Raw genomic sequence first — 23,832 nt, 5'->3', positions numbered from 1 at the left:
CATGACAATACAGTAATGCATTTTCAGCTTAGAGTGACGTAAACACCTATAACAAAGGGAACGGCACTTATCAGATCAAAGAAAAATAAGCAATCAATTCAAACCAGACGAAGCATGTGACAAAGGAAGGGTACCCAAATAAATACGGACGGAGCGCCTGACGCACAGCAATGGCTACCTGGTAAAGCGTAACTGCTAAGCTTACCACTCGAACAAAATTACTGTAACTGTATCGTCATTCATTCGACCTAAATTGTGTCTCATATTACAATGGACCAACTTTGTTTCGATTTGGAAGTGCAGCCCAAAACTTTTCTCCCCCCTTGAATTTCGAGTCTCAAAGTTCAGGTGCGGCTTAGATTCGAGTAAATACGGTAATCATCTTAGGCCAAGTCATCAAGGCTCTAAGTGAGTCGCAGGCTTCTGTTCCTGTAATACCTAACACTTATTGTCACTAAGGAAGACAATGTTCCAATACACATAAGTGATTGTACTGGAGTTGCAAATGAGGAATATGTCCAGGTGACAGGAACATGTATTTCAAGAATAACTATCAGTGACAGAACACAGTCACTTGACTGTCATTTTTACAGAATATACTCATGATGTTATCTTGTATGCGACTTCTTGCAGGCGTTGGAAGTAGTCAGACTGTGGAAGACCACAGTTGCAGACTGATGAAGCTATTCCAGTAAGCACAATAACAAAGATTGATTTGTGCTGTTGGTTGCCACTGAAGGTGGTGTTATCCAGTCGTCTTAGTCGTGACGAATTCCAGTTGCCAGTCAAAATGCACAGTTGAACTGGGAATCTTCTGTCAAGTTAAAAACAGCTACTCTGGCTCACAAAGAAATTTACATACCCAGCTAAAATCATAAGCATTGTGGATGGTCATGGAAATCTTTTCAACACTTATTTGTCACTAGAAGCAACCACTCAACCAGTAAAATTATGTGCAAAGGGACATCTGTACCCATCCAGAACGGGCAGCATAGTGTCATCAATGAAGAACTGTGCTCTGCTACCACAACAAACAATGTAGAGGAGGAATCTACAGTAGAACTACCAATAAAACCTGATTGACTAAGGAACAATGGCAGCGAGTAACAGCCATTCTGCATCAATGTTTCCAGATTTGAAGTGAAGAAATGACACACTAAGTGGCACACGATAAAATGCCTTGTCAACACTGGGGATCATCCACAAATTAGGCAGTGCTCATACAGTGTGTTGCTAGCTGAATGACAGATAATTCAGGAGGAAGTAGAGAAGATGCTGCAAGATGACACAATTTAAACTTCAGAGTGTCAATGGTCCTCTCCGCCAGTCGTCCTGAAGAAAAAGCACGGCACAAGGCATTTTTGAATTAACTGCCAAAGGCTGAACAAAATCGTTAAGAAAGCTGTCTTGTCCATTGCTGTGCAATGATGATCATGGACTGCTTGAAAGGAGTATTTCTCATTTATGAACATACAGGCACGCTGCCGGAAAGATGAGGCTCACTGAGAAAAAGAAAGCCTTCACTACTCTTCATTGTATCCAAGTTTAAAGTTATGCCATTTTGGATATGTAACATTCCAGCTGCTTTGAAGGTGTGATGGACAGTCTGCATTTTCTTTGCTGTCTGGATGACATTATTGTTTTTTCAATGACAAGCAAGTTAAAGTATTTCAAAATGCACGTCCTCCAGCTGAATCCAGAACAGTGCCTCTGTCACCCAAGAAATAAAAATCTTGTGGCATCGAGTGAATAGTGTTGGAGTCTATCCTGATCCAGAGAAAATTAGAGCAATCACAGATTTTCTGACTGCTCACCACATTTGTGATGTGAGAAGTTCACTCACAATGTGCTTCTACAACTGACAATTCATAAAGGACTTCTGTACTAAGACCATTCACTTTCAAGAACTAATGCAGGGAAATGCCCAATTTTTCTGGAACGAGTTGCAATAAAAGTAGTCTTTCACTGTCCTTACGGAGACACTATCATCATCTCCAGTCTAGGATTGGAGGACAAGAATGTCTACACAGTACTTCGCACTGATGCTAATGGTTTTGGGATAGAGGTAGTTCTAGCGCAAATTCCAGAGTGCTCTCCAAGTTCAAGAAGAGCACCGAAAGAGTGTCCGAGTTGTTGGGGCTGATAAGTTCCATCCACATTTGTTTGGCAAACCATTCACAGCTGTGATGGATCATCATTCCCTATGCTGGTTGAACAGCCTCTAGGACTCATTGGTTCAGCTGGCAAGATGGGCACTGAGACTTCAGCAGTACAGTATTTCATCACAATGGAATACAAAAATAGATGGGAGGGGGGGGGGGGGGGGGGGGGGAAGAAAGAAAAGAAAGAAAAAGGATGCTGACTGCCTATCAAGGATTCCTTTGGCGGAACACAACAGCATGAACGAAATTTCAGTCATCATTGCATTAAGTGACACTGCTGCTGAACAGCTGGGAAGATCCAGCATTGCTTAAAACCAAAGAAGCCTTTAAGAATGAGGCTGACTGCCTATCAAGGATTCCTTTGGCGGAACACAACAGCATGAACGAAATTTCAGTCATCATTGCATTAAGTGACACTGCTGCTGAACAGCTGGGAAGATCCAGCATTGCTTAAAACCAAAGAAGCCTTTAAGAATGAGGAACTGACCAAAGGAAGATTCCAATTAATAAAGGGGACGTTAAATAAGAGCAACTATCATCCAATGGGCAGGAATGGTTGCTCGTCATTATAGCTCATCTGCAGCCAGCAACCATAAAGTATTTCCTAGACAATTCAACATCTGATCACTTGGGATTTATGAAGATTCAAGATTGAAATAGACACAGGTATAAAACTAATTTGATCCCATTATTGTAATACTTACAGAATAAAGCAGCATTATCATCCACCGATTTGCAGAATTGACATGATGTGAAATAATCAATGCACACAAGTTACTTCGTATATGAATAAACAAAGGTAAATTACCGAGTTCTCATTTGCAGTCATCAGACTACGCATTGATGATACTACTAATGTATGTTATTAAAAATTAATTTCAGTCCCATGCAAATACAAACAAATATCATCAACATACAATGCTGGTGCGATTGTTTGATTGATCGGTCTGCAGCTATTTCTAGTTTTTAGGTCTTGTCCTGGTTTTGGTATAGTTACTGCGATATCCTCTCTCCATTGGGTTGGAAATTAACCATCTTGCCACATCTTGTTAAAAAAATTTTGAGGCAGTTTCTACTACTGGGACCAAGACATTTAAGCATTTGATTATGGGTGCTATCTGGCCCTGGGCACATAACTCTACACTGATTTACATCAGTATTTAGTTCCCATGCTGTAAATGGCGCTTTGTAGGTCACCATATCCATTGAGATGAAAAATATGGTGTTACATATGATTAAAAGGTGACACTGGGCAATGGTACAATGGTAATTCTTAGATGTCGACATTTCTGCACATTACACCTGTGGATTAGGGGTAGCATCTTTGAATAATAATCAAACATCCTCAGTCCTGGGTTCGAAACCCACCACCACTTGAATTTTGATTGATAATCAGCACTGGCAGCCAAAGACTTCCAGCCTAAGAAGTTGCCCTCATTTTGTCAACAGCACTGTCAGAGGGCGGAGGAATGGACAGAGGTTCAGGGAACTCTTGTCCTTGGGGTGTGGAACTGCCCCTAAATGCAGAAGAATCAGCAATGATTAATGGCATGAGGCTGCAGAAGGCAATGGAAACCACTGGATTAAAGACACAATATGTATCCACAGGAAATGTGGCCTGTAAAAAAACAAAGTGTCATTATCTCTCCACTGTAAAGAGATTCTGGAATAGTCCCCCATTCCGACCTCCAGAAAGGGCCTGCCATGGGGGAGTTGACCATGAGAAAAAGATTGAATAACAAACGGAAGAATAACGTTCTATGGGTCAGGATCTGGAATGTCAGAAGCTTGAACGTGGTAGGAAAGATAGAATATCTGAAAAGGGAAAGGCAAGGGCTCAATCTACATACAGTAGGGGTCAGTGAGGTGAAATGGACAGAAGACAAGGATTTTTGGTCAGATGAGTACAGCGGAAAATGGTATAATGGGAATAGGATTCATTATGAATAGGAGTGTAGGGCACAGACTGAGTTACTGTGAACAGTTCAGAGATAGGATCATTTTCATCAGAATCGACCGCAAACTAACACTGACAATAATAGTTCAGGTATACATGCTGAGGTCACAAGCTGAAGATGAAAAAATTGAGAAAATCGATGAGGATATTGAGAGGATCATACTGTACATGAAGGGAGACGAAAGGAGTAGAAGAAAAGGTTACAGGAGAATATGGGCTTGGGACACAGGATGAGAGAGAAGAAAGACTAAATGAGTTCTGTGATAAAATCTCAGCTAGTAATAGCGAATACTCTCTTCAAGGATCACAACGGAGGTGGTATACTTGGAAAAGGCCAAGTGATATGGGAAAATTTCAGTTAGATTACATCATGGTCTCACAGAAATTCCAAAATCAGATACTGGATTGTAAGGTGTATCCAGGAGCAAATTTAAAATTTAGACTCAGCTCACATTGTAGTAGTGATGAAGAATAGACAAGTTTAAGAGATTATTCAGGAAGAATCAATATGCAAAGAAGTGGGATTTGGAAGTACTAAGAAATGACAAGATACACTAAGTTCTCTAAGGCTATGGATACAGCAATAAGGAATAGCTCCATAGGCAACACAGTTGACGAGAAGTGGACACCTCTGAAAAGTGCAATCACATAAGTTGGAAAGAAAAACATGCGTACAAAGAAAGTAACTGAAGAAACCATGGGTAACAGAAGAAATACTTCAGTTGAGTGATGAAAGGAAGAACAAAAATGTTCAGGGAAAGTCAGGAACACAGAAATACAATTTGCTGAGGAATGAAAAACAGGAAATGCAGGGAAGCTAAGACGAAATGGCTGTATGAAAAATTTGAAGAAATTGAAAAAGAAATGATTGTCTGAAGGACTGACTCGGCATATAGGAAAGTCTAAACAACCTTCTGTGAAATTACAAGCAAGGGTGGTAACTTAAAGAGTGGAACGGGAAAGCCACTGTTAAATTCAGAAGAGAGAGCGGATAGATGGAAACAGTACATTGAAGGACTCTATGAGGGAGAAGATCTGTCTGACGTGGCAGAAGAAACAGGATACCATTTAGAGAAGATAGGGGATTTAATTTTAGAATGCGAATTTAAGAGAGCTTTGGAGGACTTAAGAACAAATAAGGCAGAAGGGATAGATAACATTCCATCAGAATGTCTGAAGTCATTGGGGGAAATGGAAACAAAATGACCATTCACACAGGTGTCTAGAATGTACAAGTCAGATGACATACCATCAAATATCTCCCACACAATTCCGAAGGCTGTAAGAGCTGACAGGCATGAGGATTATCACACAATCAGCTTGACAGCTAATTCATCCAAGGTGCTGACAAGAATAATATACAGAAGAACAGAAAAGAAAATTGAGAATATGTTAGATGATCAGTTTGGCTTTAGGAAAGGTAAAGGCACCAGAGAGGCAATTCTGACATTGCAGTTGATGACAGAAGCACAACTAAAGAAAAATCAAGACATGTTCATAGGATTTGTCAACCTGGAAAAAGCATTCGAAAATGTATTATGGTGCAAGATGTTTCGAAAATCTGAGAAAAACCGGGGTAAGCTATAGGAAGAGAGTGGTAACATACAATATGTACAACAGCCATGAGATGATGATAAGAATGGATGACCAGGAACAAAGTGCTCGGATTAAAAAGGGTGTAAGAAGGGGGTGTAGTCCTTCACCTCTACTGTTGAATCTGTGCATCAAAGAAGCAATGAAGGAAATAAAAGAAAGGTTCAGGAGAGGAATTAAAATTCAAGATGATCGGGTATCTAGGATACAACTGGCTGATGACATTGCTATCTTGAGTGAAAGTGAAGAAGAATTATGGTATCTGCTGAATGGAATGAACAGTCTAATGAGTTCAGAAAAATTAAGAAGTAGCAGAAATGAGAACAACAAGGAAGTGACATTAGGATTGACGGTCATGAAGTAGACGAAGTTAAGGAATTCTGCTACCTAGACAGCAAAATAACCAATGACAGTTGAAGCAAGGAGAACATCACAAACAGACTAGCACTGACAAAAAGGGTATGCCTGTCCCCAAGGGCATTCCTGGCCAGAAGGAGTCTACTAGTATCAAACATAGGCCTTAATTTGAGGAAGAAATTTCTGAGAATGTGTGTTTGGAGCACAGCATTGTATAGTAGCAAAACATGGACTGTGAGAAAACCAGGAAAATTAGGGGGACTGATGGAGTAAAGTACAAGGAGGTTCTGCACAGAATCAGGGAGAAAGGACTATGTGGAAAACACTGACAAGGAGAAGGAACAGGATGATAGGAGATCTGTTAAGACATCATTCATGGTACTGGAGTGAGCTGTACCAGGCAAAAATTGTAGAGGAACACAGAGATTTGAATAAATCCAGCAAATAGTTAAGGGGCTAGATTGCAAGTGCTACTCTGAGATGAGGCGGCTGGCACAGGAGAGGAATTCCTGGCAGGCCACATCAAACCAGTCAGAGCACTGAGGAAAAAAAACTGCAAAAAGTTCAGAAATCTCAGAGGAACTGGTATTAATTTCAGTATTCCCTGGATACTATCAGTGGTTTGAAATCCACAAATCTGCAGTAACTTGGACCACACTTGTGAAACTGCGGTATGTACTGTCACTGAAGAAACACGTAGTTCCCAGCATTCTTTCATCTTTGATTTTACGTATGTTCTTTTGCCCTTGGTGTTTAAAATAAATCTAAATATTTTGTAGAGGGGTGGCACCAATGTGGAAGCCCACTGCGCTGAACATCAATGCCACACCTGCCTTTTGCTGCCAAGTAAGTCAGCTGTTGCCAAACTTTGCACCCCCAGCAGCTATTTAATGGACTATGTCCACAGCAACATCTCTCTGGACTCTACTGTCAATGAATCCATGGAAATATGCACGACGGCAAATCTGGCAACCACGGTAGTGGCTACCATCTGGTAATGAGTGGAATCCACAATTTGCTCGAAACTACAAATGCACAGATGACTGTGGCGAGCAGCAATGCTTACAACAGGCCAAGTTCCATGTTGCACCAGTGAGGGCATTGCCACTGGTTAATGTAGTGCGGCTGTCAACTTTATTTTGATGCATGTAAGGAATTCCCACAGTACACTATATATTGCGGAACAGAAGACATCTTTGTCTCATATGGCTCACGTAAAGGTGACAAAGGGGTCCAGTTGAAATATTGTCAGGAATGGTATTCCGTATAGTTTACACAGAAAATTTGTTCTGTAAAGTCAGCCTCTGTATATTGATCTAATGAAATTTCCACATTTTGGGTCTGTCGTGTTGCGGGATGATGTGTGTCCAAAACGTAAGCATCAATAACCTCTCCTGGGATGACACTGCCTTCAAAAACTAAGATGAAAGCACCAGTAACTATTCTGTTATCTTTTGAACCTTTCTGTACCAGTCTGACAAAATTTATTTCACACCATTTTAGATTAGCCCATAGCTCCTCTCCTGTGTGGAGTTTAAGATCTTTCTAAAAAGTAACTCCCTGTACCATATTCACTCAAAGTTTTATGTGGAGTAATAGTAACTGGTATGTCACCCAGTGTTTGGCATGTCTGCAGCACTTGAGATTGTGCACCACAGGAGGCTTTAATCACTACAACCCATTTCTTTTTTTTTTTTACAATTCCTCTACTTCTCCAAATAATGGTTTCATTACTGAAAAAGTATTGCCATCTACATCTATCTCTTCTAGCACAGCTCAAGGTATTGAATAAACTGTTTCATTACCAGTCTTCTGGCTTGTCCGTCTTCCCATAGGGTAGCCAGGGTAGGGAAGGCAGTTGGATTGTTACCTGCTTTGAAATACTGATACATATCTGTTGAGATAGCCAGATCAGAACAGCCATTGTATTGCTTTAGTATGATGTGTTTCATATGTCAAATGACCATGGAGATGCCACTTATTCGGATCAAGGTTTCTCCTCATAGGCAGCAGCTAACCACAGCAAACAACATTCAGCACTATAGTGGTTGCCAGGAATCCTGATGCCCTAAGACGAAGGACATCTACTCTGTGGCAAGTCTGGGGAGCTGGCAGCTCAGGCATTGAAAGTGTGATCATTCAGCCATTATGAGGTAAGGTGCGCTCTATTGAAAAAAGATATAACAACCGCCACCTTGTCAGACTGGCTACTACGTCGGCTTTTAAGTGCACGAGTTTACACAGTTATTGTGCACAAACGATCTTCAACAATGTAGCATTATTCTCCAGTCAGTACACAATTAAAAAAATGTAGGTCAAACCCAAAAGAGGACCAAAAATTACTTCAGCCAGAAAATTATGTAAAATAAATGGATACAGGTATAAATGAATGAAAGTGGTACCCAGAAACATCAAAAACAGCCACCACGGGGTAGAGAGTAAGAGAAATGAAGATAGTCAGAGGTGAGAGATTGCAGTGCAAAAAAGAAAGTAGGTGCTGCAACTGCTTGGAGTCCCATGCTCATCATGCATGTATTCATGAATGAGTCTTGCAACCCTGAGGGGATAAGTCAGGGATGTTTACCAGCGCAGTTCACATTAAGTTTTTGACTCAAAGCTTGTGTATTTGGTTCCTGTATCATGGATAGCCATCCTACACTTTCCCCATGTTGTCTGGTCTTTAAATCCCTTAGTTGTGAACTAAAGTTTGAAATGCATAGTCTTACTTTGAACCTGAAACATTCAGCTTTTACACAATCTGGTAAAACTAAAGAGTAACACGTGAGAGTAAATGCAGCTGTTTTTTCCTCAAGTACCATTTACCCATCCAATAATTTCACACACTTCAGTGGCCTGTCTACCCACTATTCCAAAATCTTCACTGAAAATTAGAAGGGTGGTAGCTTGAAGTGGTGCTACTGTTTTAACTAACAATGTTTTCTTATCAGTTAAGAGACTGAATTTTCACTGACACAGTTAATTCTGCGAGGTGCTTTACAGTGTAGATGGATGAACCTTATTGAAAGTACCTTCTTTGCAGTTATGGTCATAAAAAGATTCTGACACACTGGATATATGCCCTGTTACAGCTAGCAGCTTTTAATTAGAAGCTTGTCGGATCAGGAAGACTGCCCTTATTGGCTCTGTGTGTTGCTTGGATGTTTTTACTATCCATTAGCCCACCTGAAGTGTTGGAAGTGGATGTTTGGGAATTAGAAGATACATTCTTGTTCCTACAAAATATTGAGGTGGGTTTCTAAAACTAATCAGTGGAACACGGACATTCTGGATGAAATGAATATGTGCTCTTGGAAAAGTATTAACAACATGGTTTTTTTGTCATTTTGAATCTACTACCTATTTTTTTAAAAAAATTATGATTTCTGTGTTACTAGTTACAAATTAAAATTGAAGTAATCACTGGATAAAAGTGAGTTTCTCCAAACGTCTTAATTTTAAAGTTTTATTAACCTGCAAAATGTGGCATACTATGTAACAGGAATCTCAAAGCAATCTGTCAGAGGAAAATTTTGGAAAACCTGATTTAGGGGGAATAAATTTCAGTCTCGACAGTCACACTATCTGCTCAAATGTAACACAGCCTTATTGTGACAGCCATCTCAGGTTCTTCATCTACATGGATACTCTGCAAGTCACAGTTAAGCACCTGGCAGAGAGTTCACTGAACCACTTTCACAATTCTCTATTATTCCAATCTCCTATTAGCACGTGGAAAGAACAGATGCCCATATCTTTCCATACGAGCTCTGATTTCCCTTATTTTATGATGATCGTTTCTTCCTGTGTAGGTTGGCATCAACAAAATATTTTCACATTCGGAGGAGAAAGTTGGTGATTGGAATTTTGTGAGAAGATTCCTCCACAACGAAAAACGCCTGTATTTTAATTATGTCCATCCTAAATCCTGCATCATTTCAGTGACACTCTCCCCTATTTTACAATAATATTATACTTGCTGCCTTTCTTTGAACTTTTTTGATGTACTCTGTCAATCCTACGACGTAAGGATCCCACACCACACACCAGCACTCTAAAAGAGGGTGGACACACGTAGTGTAGGCAGTCTTTTTAGTAGATCTGTTACATTTCCAAAGTGTCCTGCCAATAAAACACAATCTTTGGTTAGCTTTCCCCACAACATTTTCTATGTGTTCCTTCCAATTTAAGTTACTTGTAATTGTAATTGTTTGATACTTAGTTGAATTTACAGCCTTTAGATTTGACCGATTCATCATATACCCGAAGTGAAATGGATTCCTTTTAGTGCTCAAACAGATGACCTCACACTTTTAGTTATTTAGGGTCAATTGCCAATTTTCGAACCATACATATATCTTTCCTAAATCATTTTGCAATTTGTTTTGATCTTCTGATGACTTTACTTGTCGACAAATGACAGCGTCATCTGCAAACAACCTAAGACGGCTGCTCAGATTGTCTCCAAAATCTGCTTGTAAAGATAAGGAACAGCAAAGGGCCAATAACACAACCTTGGGGGAAGCCAGAAGTCTCTTGTTTTACTCCATGACTTTCTATCAATTACTATGAACTGTGGCCTCTCTGACAGGAAACCACGAATCCAGTCACATAACTGGGACCATGTTCTATAGGCTCGCAATGTCACTACAAGCCACTTGTGTGGTACAGTGTCAAAAGTCTTCCAGAAATACAGAATCAATTTGAAATCCCTTGTCAATAGCACTCAACACTGTGTGAGTAAAAAGCTAGTTGTGTTTCACAAGCATGATGTTTCCTTCAAGGTAATTTGCAATGTTTGAACGTAACATGTTCCAAAATCCTGCTGCATATTGATGTTAATGATATTGGCCTGTAATTTAGTGGATTACTCCTATTACCTTTCTTGAATATTTGTGTGACCTGTGCAGCTTTCCAGTCTTTGGGTACAGATCTTCGGTCGAGCAAACAGTTGCATGTGACTTAAGTGTGGAGCTATTGCATCAGCATACTCTGAAAGGAACCGAATTGATATACAGCCTGGACCAGAAGACTTGCTTTTTATTAGGTGATTTAAGTTGCTTCTCTACTCCGAGGATATTTACTTGTGTGTTACACATGTTGGCAGCTGTTCTGTATTTGAATTCTGGAATATTTACTTTTTTTGTGAAGACATTTCGGAAGGCTGTGTTTAGCTACTCTGCTTTGGGAGCACTGTTTTCAATAGTATCTCTGTTGCTTTCACATAGATATGGCATTGATTGTGTCTTGCCACTAGCATACTTCACATACAACCAGAATCTCTCTGGATTTTCTACCAGGTTTCGAGAATGTTACACTGTGAAAACTATTACAAGCATCTCGCATTGAAGTCCACGCAAAATTTCGAGCTGCTGTAAAAGATTGCCAATCTTTGAGATTTTGCATCTTTTTAAATTTGGCATTTTTTTTCGTTGTATCTGCAACAGTGTTCTTACCCTTTTGTGTACCAAGGAGGACCAGCTCCATCACTTGTTAATTTATCTGGTACACATATCTCAATTGCTGCCAGTACTATTTCTTTGTATTCAAGCCACATTTGGTCTGCAACTACATAGTTAATTTTGAAGGACGGGAGATTGCTTCTCAGGATAGCGTCAAGTGAATTTTTATCTGCTTTCTTGGAAAGATATACTTTTTGCTAGTTTTTGGAGGATTTGGGGTTACAATATTCAATCTCGCTATGACAACCCTGTGTTCACAGATCCCTGTATCTGTTTTGCTTGCTAATGACTTTTACCCTAACAGCTGTCTAACTCCTCAGCATTTACAGACTTATTGGTTGAGGGACTTTTATAGCAGTTGTAACCACTCTTCGTCATTTTGGAAGTTAACATGTTTCATCAGCATGCTACATGGTGGTCACTGAAGAATGCCCAGCACTTGTGCTTTTATAAGACTGCAAGATCACAGCTCAGGAACTCCCGATTCACTAAACTATTTCAGACACTGAAGACTGAGCAACCCAATGAGCTTGACATTTAGAACGACATAGAAGTCACTGGTAGCTAACTGGGTGCTTTCAATGTAGTGAGCATTTCCATCCAAAAGAGAGAGCCTTTATATGGAGTAGAATAGTTTCTTTTATTTGTGCAGCTACAGTGAAGCTGTCAAAAAACAGTGAACACAATTCTACATTTAACATTACAGCCTGTTACAGATAGTAAATCTTATAATGTAAGTCACCTTCAACAATCCCTTTCCCTTACATCCTGTCACACTTGACATTGCCTTTACAGTGTCTATTCACATATTCATTAACAGTCATCCAAGAGGTCTTAAATGAGACACATATTGAAACTTCCTGGCAGATATAAACTATGTATCTGACAACTAAATCCTGGGACCTTGCCCTTCAGGTGCAAGTGCTCTACTGAGTAATCTATCCAAGCACGACTCTTGACTTGCAAAGGCATAAGGCAAAGGTCCGAGTTCCAGTCCAGCATACATTTTAATCTACCAGGAAATTTCAATTGTTGCACACTCCATTGCAGAGAAAAGAGTCATTCTGGAGGCATGTACACTTTTTCTAACAATTTCTAAGATCCAATTATGTCTCAAGAAATGAATTCTGCAGCTCTGATTTTAATCTACAATAAAATTTCTGTAAACAGAGTACTGCTCATTTTAAATGCTGTGTTCTAGTGAAACCTACCTTTGGTTTTGGACCCGGTCGTTGTCTTTCATTAGCCACTCGACCACGGCCTCGTGGAGCCTTTCGAACAGGGGACACTGACGCTGCCTGCCTTCCCCTTCCACCTCCGGCAGGTGGTCTGCCACGTTTCCTGCCGCGCACAGCACGTGGTCTGTCAGGAGTCCACTCGTCGAGATCATCATTTGGACGTTTCCTCGGTCGTCCACGTCTCCGCCCACGTGTTGATGTCTGGCGTCCTCGAAATGTGTCTCTGACTTCATCAATACGAGCTTGCACAAATGTCATCCTCTGCTGCTGTAGATATAAAGAAAGAAACAATTACATATCAGATTTAATACACGAGACTGAGTGTGTGAGTGTGACTATTGCTGGAAAAAGATCTAATGCGCAAAAGCTAGTGTGAATGCCATCTTCTGTTGTATGTTACTGTGCTCCACGCATCAATCTGCTATAGGTGAGTGGTTGCCTTTCCCTTATTTTGTGTGTTATAAATGGTGTGGCTACAAATTTCACACACAGTCGCAGTGAAGAGAGACGTCAGTTTCTTTAACTTTCACCTTTTTTGAAGTGTCTCTTCAGAAGCTTAAGAAGGAATAATTAAAAAACACTCATCTGTGAGCCTGAATAAATGAAGATGTATACAGTGCGCAAACCTAACTGACCAATTAGAGTGTTTCAAGGATCTAATGAATAAAGCTCAAATCCACTAATAGGGAGCTGTGGAGGAAAGAAAGAATGAGAAGGGAGTAAGTTCCACCTATCTTTTCTTGTAATATTACCAATGAGTTAAAACAATACAGGCAATGAATCGTTAAATGTTTCACATACTGAAACCTACAAAGTGCTGTGTAGAGTAATAAATATGCCAAATAATATATACCGTTACCTGATAACCAGCTGTTGCCACAACAGAACAAAAGTGCAAGAAGAAATGAGTAATAACTGTGGTGCTGTCAGTCAAATGATGAATTTTTGTCCGAATATAAAAATTGGTGGGTGATGTGACATGTTTGTCTCAAGTACTTGAATTTCGACTGACTGACAACTAAGGGGTCAATGTTTCAACGGACAGTGCAGACCAAATATATTTATTACACTCACAGTTCCTAAGGAGGACATAAGATGTTAACAAAACAAAAAAAATGTTTCTTTATCATTCAATTAGCCTATGTGCCAATACAATCACCAGAATTGCTTTTAAAAAAGCACACACACAAACTGACTGGGTCTCTTACAGCCAGCTAAATTCAGAAAAAAGAAGGCTTAAAAGCACAAACAATACATACTTAAAATCTTATACTGTACTATGTTAGAGCAATTGCAATATGTTAAAACATTTAACACTGGTAATTGAGTATGGTTATTATCTGCAATGAGAATGTCAGCCACAGATCACACCAACAGAATCACTCAGTTCCGACTTTTTATGAAGTCTTCACATCATGATTAAACAGAAAAAATGGGGGATAGTAAACTACTTCATCTCCTTCTGCCTTTCACAGATTAGGCCTATCAACCTGTTCTGGCCTCTGTTTTGTCTTTTAATTGGCCATTCTATATCCCTCTTTCCTTTAGGTTTGTATTTTAAGGCAATCTTTGGAATCCTTGTTGCTTTCATCTCTTCCAGATGTTCCCTCCAATTTTTTTTGTTGTTCCATTTTGTTATTCACTGCAAATATATCAAATTCTTGTCTAATGTTTCCATCGACTGTTGAAACTGAAGGCTACCGTTAACTACATAACAGCAACCAGAAATTTGAAAATATTTAGAACGTAAAACAGAGAGAGTCTACGCTAGACATGCACTAGAAGCAGGTTACATGAAGCTCACTCACACATAGGATCCTTCAGTAACGAACTAGTAGCTAGCAGTTGGTAGTGTACAATAAAGAGTTTCAGTCTCATTATTTAGTGTCCAGTCTCGACAGCCAGCTATCAGTATGTAAATTGAGATTACGCCTGCACACGAAGGATCACGTATCCTGTTTCCAGTGCTCTCCCAGTTATACAGGTAAGTGTTTATGTACTATTCTGAATATTTCTAACTTTGAACCAGTCAGTTAAGACTGTTGGCTACTGATACACTCTTAACAGTGGGCACCAATTTCAAAAATTTTAGCGCTGTTGTGTGTACACTGTGGGCACTTCTCCAGATTTGATCAGATGATAAGTTATTATGTGACAATTCATGTATGTATAGTTCTTTATTAAAGTTACTTTGATTTATAATTTAGTTTCGAAGTGTTTTCCTATCTTCTTTTTGAAAAGATTATGTAGTGATGACTTTGAAGTAAGAATGAACTGATAATGATACTGTTTTGTGTGAGGAGACAAACAATTAATTAAAATAAAGTACAACCATTTGGCTAGACATGTTTGGGTTAAAGTGTAGTACTGGACCGACCTTTAAAGCTTGGTTGTGGTGATATATTGATCGGTAACACAACCCAATGTCTATGTTAGACTGAAATGTGAATTTGAATTATCAAAGGCAAGAATGTGAAAGCCAAACAAACATTACGGTAAAAAGTGGGCCGATAATGGTGCCTAATGTTTATATCCTTGCTATATCGAAATAGGTAAGGTGAGTCCAGTACGTAATTTTTACCTATATTTGACACTTATGTAGGACATAAGACAGTTATAGACAGATAATATCACACAAATATCACACAACAAGCACCTCTCACAGATCTTCAGTCTGTAAATTTAAAAAATAAAAACAAATAATAAAAAAAGTGGTGTGGTATCAAACTATACATTAACTGCAATTAATATGTTCACAACTACATCCCTCAGTTCTTTTAATTTTAATGCAGTTATACATATGTTAGAGAAGACTCTGTAATGGGAAGCACAAAATTTATAGGGACATTAATTCGAATATCTTCATTACCACTGCAAAAACATTCATAATACTACATACACTGTACAAGAAAAATAACATGTATTCCTAATTGGTGAGATAAAAATAAAGGAGTCAGATTAAGCAATTTCATAGGAGAACACACAATTTCAAAGTTTAACATAACACCAAACAATTCTCCATTGTAGGTCTGACTTCACTGTATGCAACAAAGGTTCAATTTCATGGTCTGATATCAACATCCAGTTAAGAGAGAGAAAAAAATATACTATTTTTTACCTCGACCATCTCTGCGTGATCATCATCTGACTCAAAGATGGTTATGCTATCTTCATAGCACAATGGCTCCTGTAAATTTAATACAAGTATGACATAAGGTGGTTATGCTTTTTCGCATCATTGTACAGATGATGGGAACAAATCTTAGTTGTATTAAAAACTTTGAAGGTTTCTATACCAAAAGCACTTACATTATTAATATTATCTGTCCTCTGTAGTCTGCCATATGATGTGGGGCCTCTCTCCAGAGTAAACAAAGTGGGCACAGCAGTAGGTTTTAGTCTCCTGTAACCATCTGCTCGATGGTTTTCAAACTGATTGTCATCGAAGTGAACCTAAAATAATTTCGTTAAATGAAAACACGACAGGGATCACAGCACAAATTTGCGATTTGTACACAATCAATCTTGCAGAGCTAGGTCATAAATGTAATAAGAACTTTCTTTCCTGGTCTTACGTGGAAAATTTCTCTTTGTTAAAACTAAACTACATGAAGGTCTACGCAAAATAAATAGCATCAACAGAGATTTTAAGGTACCATTACGTATGGAGTCGCTCTTGTATACTCCAGCTGACTTTCGTATTACAGGTCTTTAAAAGTGTAGTTACAGTATAAGGCATGTCAAACACAATACTTGTCTCGTCATGTCATCGCTGGGTATTTCGAACTCATTAAAGGTAGAAATAAACTGCACTTTATTTCCTAATAAACACGTATGATATGCCGAGTTATCGTATTAGGAGTAACAAAGCCTGAGTTATGAAACTCTCTTCGTTTCAAGCACTCCTTAATACTGAGGAACTCTTAACCTACAATCCGCACACTTTCAAAACAATCAATCACATCGACGGCAGTACCTTCGAGTTATTACAAACCTTCCCATACCTCACATAAACACGAACCTGGCGTCGGCAGCCAGTTGAATCGACCACAGTTTCTTAACCATTTCGTTAAATTAATGGGATCTTTTGGAAATCTATAAAATTAGAAACCTTGAGTTGAATTATTTGTACAGTGAGCTGCTGAACAACTGACCATTTCATATTAGTTTTTGCTTGATATTTATGAAGACTTTTACAATTTGCGAATCATCAGTTACAATCTTTGGACGAAGTAAATAACACAATTTGGAGCAAAATGAGTCTTTGTTTCCCAAATTTTATGAATTTTCATAAATTCTTATCCTATCTAGAAACAAGTCACTCTAGCCTTTGCTTCAGTAGGTCACTAGGTGTATTTTCTTTTAACCGTAGAAAAAAAATTGGATATACTAACAAAATGGCTTCCAACCATCATTACCTCGCACTGCATTTACCTCGGTTATCGTAACGTTGGCAGTATCGGTTGAATTGAAACTCACAAATAAAATTTTCAGAAGGCAGTGGTGTTCCGAAGAAAGTAGCGTGTGTTTTGTAACGAAGAATCCATTATCTTCTGCGTGTCAACGAAATACATATTACACACGATTACAATAAAGCATACTACGGACCTGTAGCATACATCCTGCTGTTGATTTGTGTGGCTGTTTGGCTTTAAAGGAGCTGAAGTATGGAATTGTGACAGTGGTGGAAACATTTATGCTTTTTCTTTGCTGACACCTCGTACAGTAGTAGTTAGTTGTTTTTCGTGATTGATCTATCTTATGAATTACCATGGAATAATTAGTTGTTTGATAATCTGTGTTCCTGGCAATATGATGTGTTTCAATTTAATCGAGCACAAGTCAACTTTATAATCTCTTAAAGGACTGACTGGAGTCTGTATCCAGTAGGTAATGTGTCCAGGAGATAAGAGAAGATAACAGATGTATAATGTAATATAAGCACAGAAACTGATAGACCAAGATTGCAAGGATCGCCGTGGCATAAACTGTGGCTTCGGTACTTACACTCGATATGTTGCTATCATACTTTTGGAAGAAAAAAAAAAGATTTATTAGGTGAACACATCTAAGGTGGTTCTGGGTGAACAATCACTGTTCAATTTTGAAACGTTGGATCATGGTTAAACTACAGAAATTTACAACCAAAATGTGCGATACCTAAAACATTAGTGTCTATAGGAAACAATTACTGGCGCTGATGAAGATCCGAAAACTGTACAGAGACCATTATCGAAAATATACATTTAACTGCAAATTCATCTGCATGTCTAAAACTTTATGGAGCAACTGCTGCTGAGGGAAAATTACGCTCTGCATTCAAAAATAAGAGTTTATCTAGTTATATTCGGCTGCTGCAATGCTTAATGAATGTAGGATTGACTTTTGAGAAATATATGGAAGAGTATTCGCCAAAAATTATACCATATGCTCAACAAATTCGAAGTACTGGTGAATGTCGGTGCAAGTAGATGTTAGTTGTCTGCACAACTGTAATCCGCGTTCTGAATTCTCAGCATATTGCAGGAATTACGAACTCCGGGCACCAGGAACGAATAAACATTACCCACTGAACACAGAATAGATACATGATAAGAGCAGAGGTACTGGTTAGTCCACTACACATGCATCGCTTAATCGGGTGAAGTGGTGAGGGTGTGGTCAAACCCGTCCGTCAGTTTGACGAAAAAGGATGGTAGGTCGGTTGGCGAAAACACCTACACACGTCCAGTTTGTCTTCCTATCGGTCGGTTGGTGCGTGTGTAGTGCTCTTTAGTGCTAGAGAAGACTTTGATAAGAACTGCCTATCACTGCGAAGAAACTATCGTCTTGTAAACCATTCATGGAACGTCGCTCTGGACGTAAGAGTGGAAAAAACAACTGCGCCTCTGGTGGCTGGTCCATAGACTCTTTGGCAGCTGACGTAAATACAGCAGCTGGCGGTAACTGACGATCTTGTTCGCTTTACCAGCCCCTTAGTGTGAGCGAAGCTTTATCCAAAACTCTTGCTGGGAAGTGCACTCAATGGCTGGAGCGTGTTCTTCACTAGGTAGCTGATCTCCTTTGGATGGATGCGGTTGTAATTGAGGGTGAGGTTGATTGAGCCGTATGTGTGCTGACGATAGGTCCTACTTCTGGGAGCACGGAAGCTGAATTTAACTTGTAAGTCGAGACTGTTGTAACTTTGCCATTCAGTAGAATGTCAAGGGTTCATGCTCCTCCATCAATGTCACAATGAAGGTCTGTGTAAGGTGGTTGTAGTGCTGGTCTGACACAGTCTCTTCATAACATGATGCGTGCATGTTTCCAAACCAACATGTTCAACAGTTGGTCTTCTGCCACGTTTGGATCCTTCACGAGGGTGAATGTCCCTTCAGGTGAAGAATGAAATCTGTCTGGTTGGGTTAAGGAAGCCGGACGGAACTTGGGTGAAAGAATTTGCCAGGTAATCATAGTGCTTCGCCCTATCAGAGATCAAAAATGTGTTCAAATGTGTGTGAAATCTTATGGGACTTAACTGCTAAGGTCATCAGTCCCTAAGTTTACATACTACTCAACCTAAATTATCCTAAGGACAAACACACACACCCATGCCTGAGGGAAGACTCGAACCTCCGCTGGGACCAGCCGCTTTCAGAGATTCACTGATGAAGAATCCAAGTCTGGTTTATATGTTTTGCGACGACCAAGAGGACCATGAGTAAGGCTTTCGTCCTACTACTGTCATGACAGGTCAGTGCAGCTTTCAGGGAAGCGCTAACATTCAAGCATGTCGTTGCTCACTGTGTAGTTGTGTGTTGTCCTCTGGTGAATACTGCCACAGAATTTGCTAAGTTGAGCAAATATCTCTGTTTCAAGTTATCGGCTACAATATGTGGTGATGTGCAACAGACAACTGAAGAGTGAAATCCAATTCAGCACAATCCCAAAAACTAAGGTTTCTGCCGAAATGTTGTTAACTGGTATAGCTTCTGGCCAACAAATGAAATAGTGGATTGCCGGTAACAAATGACGCTGACCATTTGACATAGGTAGATGATCTACTAAGTTGAAGTTCAAATCTTTTTCTTGCATCTGGAAAATCTCCCACTGGTGCATGCATGTGACAGGGTATCTTGCTGCACTGACAGTGAATGCATGCAGTAGTCCACTCATGACAACCCTTTTGCATGTCAGGCCAAACAAAAAAGTTTTGAAACCAGACGAGTTGATGATATAATGCCAGTATGACACAGGTTGTGCAGGCTGTCAAAAGCACATCTGCAGACTTCTGTGTAACTGTATTGTGAACAATTCATTTTTCAGTAGATTCTAGAGTTCCTGGTCAGATTCCTGTGCCTTTGAAAGTTCTACCAAATCAAGTGCGTTTGTTACACTTTTAATTTGAGAAAGACAGTTGACTACCACATTTTCAGTGCCTGAAATGTGGTGAATATCCGTGATGAATTGGGTAATGATGTGCTGAGCATTTTTTGTCATTCTCTCTAAAAGTGTTAACAAGTGGCATGTAATTGTTAAACATTGTGAACTCTCAGGTTTCCAAATTGGGGGGGGGGGGGGTGTGAAAGTACTTGATTATTTCATAACCTGCGAGAAGTTTACGTGTGGAAGCAGTCTACTTTTCCTGCAAACGTGAGAGCTCTAGTGAAAAGCATCATCCACTAGCTGTTGCAATGCTGCACCGACAACAGTCTGGATAGCATCTACCACCAGCACAAGAAACGTGTTTAATGTGAGGTGTGCCAAGAGTGTGGCATTTGCAATGCTTCACTTTGCTGTTTCGAAGGCAGAGTTCATCACATCTGTCCAATGGGCCAGAGAGTTCCCCTTAGTTTCAGGTCTGGAAAGCCTTGCTTGAGTGGGGCAGATGACGCCAGTAAAAATTTAACATTGCAAAGAAGTGGCATAGTTCCTGATGGTTTGAGGTCGCAGAGTTTCCAGTCTGTATGTTACTTTCTCAGGAAGCGGTAGTGATCCTGCTGACGAAATCAGATTGCCAAGAAGGTAATCTGTGTTGACCAAATAAAGACTTGGCAGTATTCAGTGCAAGGTGGGTTTTTCTCTGGGCATTTAAAGACTTCCACAAAGTGTTGCTGGTGCTGTGCTGCAGTGGCTGAAAAAACGAGAATGTCATATTGGCAGGCAAAACAGAGAACACAGTCCTTGTAGCATGATGTCAATAACCCTTTGTCAAGATTGTGTAGCAGTAGGTCAGCAAAATATCATAAAAAGCATTTCAGACAAGTCAAATGTTGCGATATGGCTGTTTTCGCAATGTTCTCATGTGCCTGGGGAATTTGGGTGAAGGCCTTTGCTCAGTCTAGCACTCTGAATATGGTCCCACCATGCAGATCATAGTTGTAATTTCTTAATAGGGGTACTGAATATCTGTCTAGTACTGTCCATGCATTAAGTGCTTGATAATTACCACACAGGTGCCATGTGCGTTGTGCCATATTTCTTGGGAATTCGGTAGACCATGGACTGCTGGAAGGATGAGCATTGAGCCGAATTCTGCCTTTGCAATAGCCATTATTACTGGAAACTGTTCAAATAGCTCGGCGTACTTATAACCATGACGTTAGTGACGGTGAAATTCCAGTAGTAGGCATATCACTGTAAAAAGTCTAGCTCACTAAGTTGAATGCTGTTTGTCACAGTGGATGAATAGCTTGATATGGAAAGGCGGAATGAACTTAATGGTTAGCAATTGTACAGTAAGGTATGTGGATAAATAGACAAGTCTGACCAGTATCTACAAAAAAATTTTGCACCATCTTCTGATCGCCAGTGACACAATCATATGTGCCTACATCCAACTGCTTCTGACATTTGGGGAAGCACAAGACGAAGTGCACTTGTTTGTCTGGCCTCCAAACATCCTATAATACCAGGAAACAGAAGACAGCTACTCTGTGCCATTCAGGACCGATGAATTCGTAGACGAATCACAATGAACTCTCTTTTGACAATGTCCCCTGTTGTTGCTGTAGTTGCAATGAGACAGCAGTTCAATAATCTGTCCAATCAGAGTCAACCTTATCTGTGAGGCAGTCAAATCTGCATGTTCACTGCTGATGACAAAGCACTGTTGCATGGTGCTGCCACTGAATTGATCAGTCAGCATCACTGCGTCTTGTCTCCTACTGGTCTGATCTGTGACAGCGTCTCATGACATTTCTGTCTCAGATGTTGTTAAAACTTTCAGCAGGCTTGAAAGACGGTTACTCCACAATGGACATAGTAAGGTATCAAGTAAAGTGTCTCCGCTGACTTTACTGTGTAAGTGCCCGATACATTGTGACGGTTTTCTGTCACCAATACCTTCTCACATTAGGACTTGTCACACCCGCTCTTCTTGTGAGGTGGAAACCCTGCAAATTAATTTGGCTTTGATTCTATCGTAGGAATCTCGCTGAGGAGGTGCAGTTATTACATCATCATCTTCAGCTGAAACAATAATGATTGAGCTGGCTATCCATCAAGTCAGATTTGCTCAAATCCGTAATTATTCTGGCGAATTGAAAGCTTGCTTCTACCTTTGCGAACCATAATACTGAATTGTGTGGCCAGGATGGAGGCAAACTCACAGAGAGTCGCGATACTATGGATATCCTTTAGTGGCTGAAAATTCTTTTTCACTCTTGAAAGACAGTTATGATTCTTCTGATAATTTAGACTGGTAGGCTAAGATCGTGTCAGGGTCACTAATGACAGCGCAACTAGGTGTTAACTGTCTGAGTGACTATAACTGCATGTTCTGAGATTCTCAATCAGTTAAATGAAATATAAATTCCCATGAAACAGAAACAAATAAAGATTTATTACCCAGTAAAGACAGAATTGTTACTTGTTGAGACCTGAGACTAGTTTGTGCTAGAGAAGAATCTGACAAGAACTGTCAATGAGTGTCAAGAAACTATCTTCCTAGATGATATTCATGGAAAACTGCACTGAACACGGGGGAAAGAAAACAAAACCCCACATCTCTTGTGCTGGTGCATGAACTCTTTGGCAGCTCATGTAAACGCAGCTGCTTACGAACTTCGTCGTTACATTAAGAAAATGGACGACGACTTGTTGTGTATGATCACAGCTAAATGGACATCCAGCAGATTAGCAGCCCCTGATTGTACAGATTGAGAATTCTGGTGTCAAAATTCCTATTACTTTAATAAACCAGTGGTTCATTCAAGGATCCATGTAATGTTCATTTGATTCAACAAATGAAATGAAAGATTCGGCACTGGAAACTACTAAGCAGAATAGTAAACACCAGAAGTCGAACATCACTGTGATGCACACAACTGCAAGTCATTTAAATGCTATAAATGTCACAAAACTGGTCATTAGGCAAATTAGTGTATAAGTAAAAATAAACCAAATAAATCTTCAAATTCTGTGAGCACTGCAGTACTGAAATCAGAAATACATTAATAACTCTTTTTGTATGACAGTAACAGCTGATTTATACACTCCTGGAAATTGAAATAAGAACACCGTGAATTCATTGTCCCAGGAAGGGGAAACTTTATTGACACATTCCTGGGGTCAGATACATCACATGATCACACTGACAGAACCACACGCACATAGACACAGGCAACAGAGATTACACAATGTCGGCACTAGTACAGTGTATATCCACCTTTCGCAGCAATGCAGGCTGCTATTCTCCCATGGAGATGATCGTAGAGATGCTGGATGTAGTCCTGTGGAACGGCTTGCCATGCCATTTTCACGTGGCGCCTCAGTTGGACCAGCATTCGTGCTGGACGTGCAGACCGCGTGAGACGACGCTTCATCCAGTCCCAAACATACTCAATGGGGGACAGATCCGGAGATCTTGCTGGTCAGGGTAGTTGACTTACACCTTCTAGAGCACGTTGGGTGGCACGGGATACATGCGGACGTGCATTGTCCTGTTGGAACAGCAAGTTACCTTGCCGGTCTAGGAATGGTAGAACGATGGGTTCGATGACGGTTTGGATGTACCGTGCACTATTCAGTGTCCCCTCGACGATAACCAGAGGTGTACGGCCAGTGTAGGAGATCGCTCCCCACAC

General features: G+C 39.9%; 1 protein-coding gene across 18 annotated transcripts in view; it reads right to left on the bottom strand.

Annotated features, from left to right (window-relative positions):
* The window catches only part of LOC126335275 (uncharacterized), a 57,942-nt gene extending 40,421 nt beyond the window's left edge, over positions 1–17,521 (bottom strand). Inside the window, exons 1-4 of one of the 18 annotated variants that reach the window (XM_049998381.1) lie at positions 17,375–17,521; positions 16,076–16,219; positions 15,885–15,953; positions 12,740–13,030 (exon numbers count right to left, since the gene is read on the bottom strand). In XM_049998381.1, the coding sequence (XP_049854338.1) occupies positions 12,740–13,030; positions 15,885–15,953; positions 16,076–16,219; positions 17,375–17,383 (513 nt within the window). In that variant the 5' untranslated portion in view covers positions 17,384–17,521. Of the gene's footprint in view, positions 1–12,739; positions 13,034–15,884; positions 15,954–16,075; positions 16,220–16,422 lie in introns of all 18 variants that reach the window. The other 17 variants (XM_049998373.1, XM_049998364.1, XM_049998343.1 and 14 more) reach the window with 17 other exon arrangements.
* Positions 17,522–23,832: the final 6,311 nt, after the last annotated feature.

Source organism: Schistocerca gregaria, chromosome 1, assembly GCF_023897955.1.
Source record: "Schistocerca gregaria isolate iqSchGreg1 chromosome 1, iqSchGreg1.2, whole genome shotgun sequence".
NCBI lineage: Eukaryota > Metazoa > Arthropoda > Insecta > Orthoptera > Acrididae > Schistocerca > Schistocerca gregaria.
This window is presented reverse-complemented; position numbering and strand designations above follow the sequence as displayed.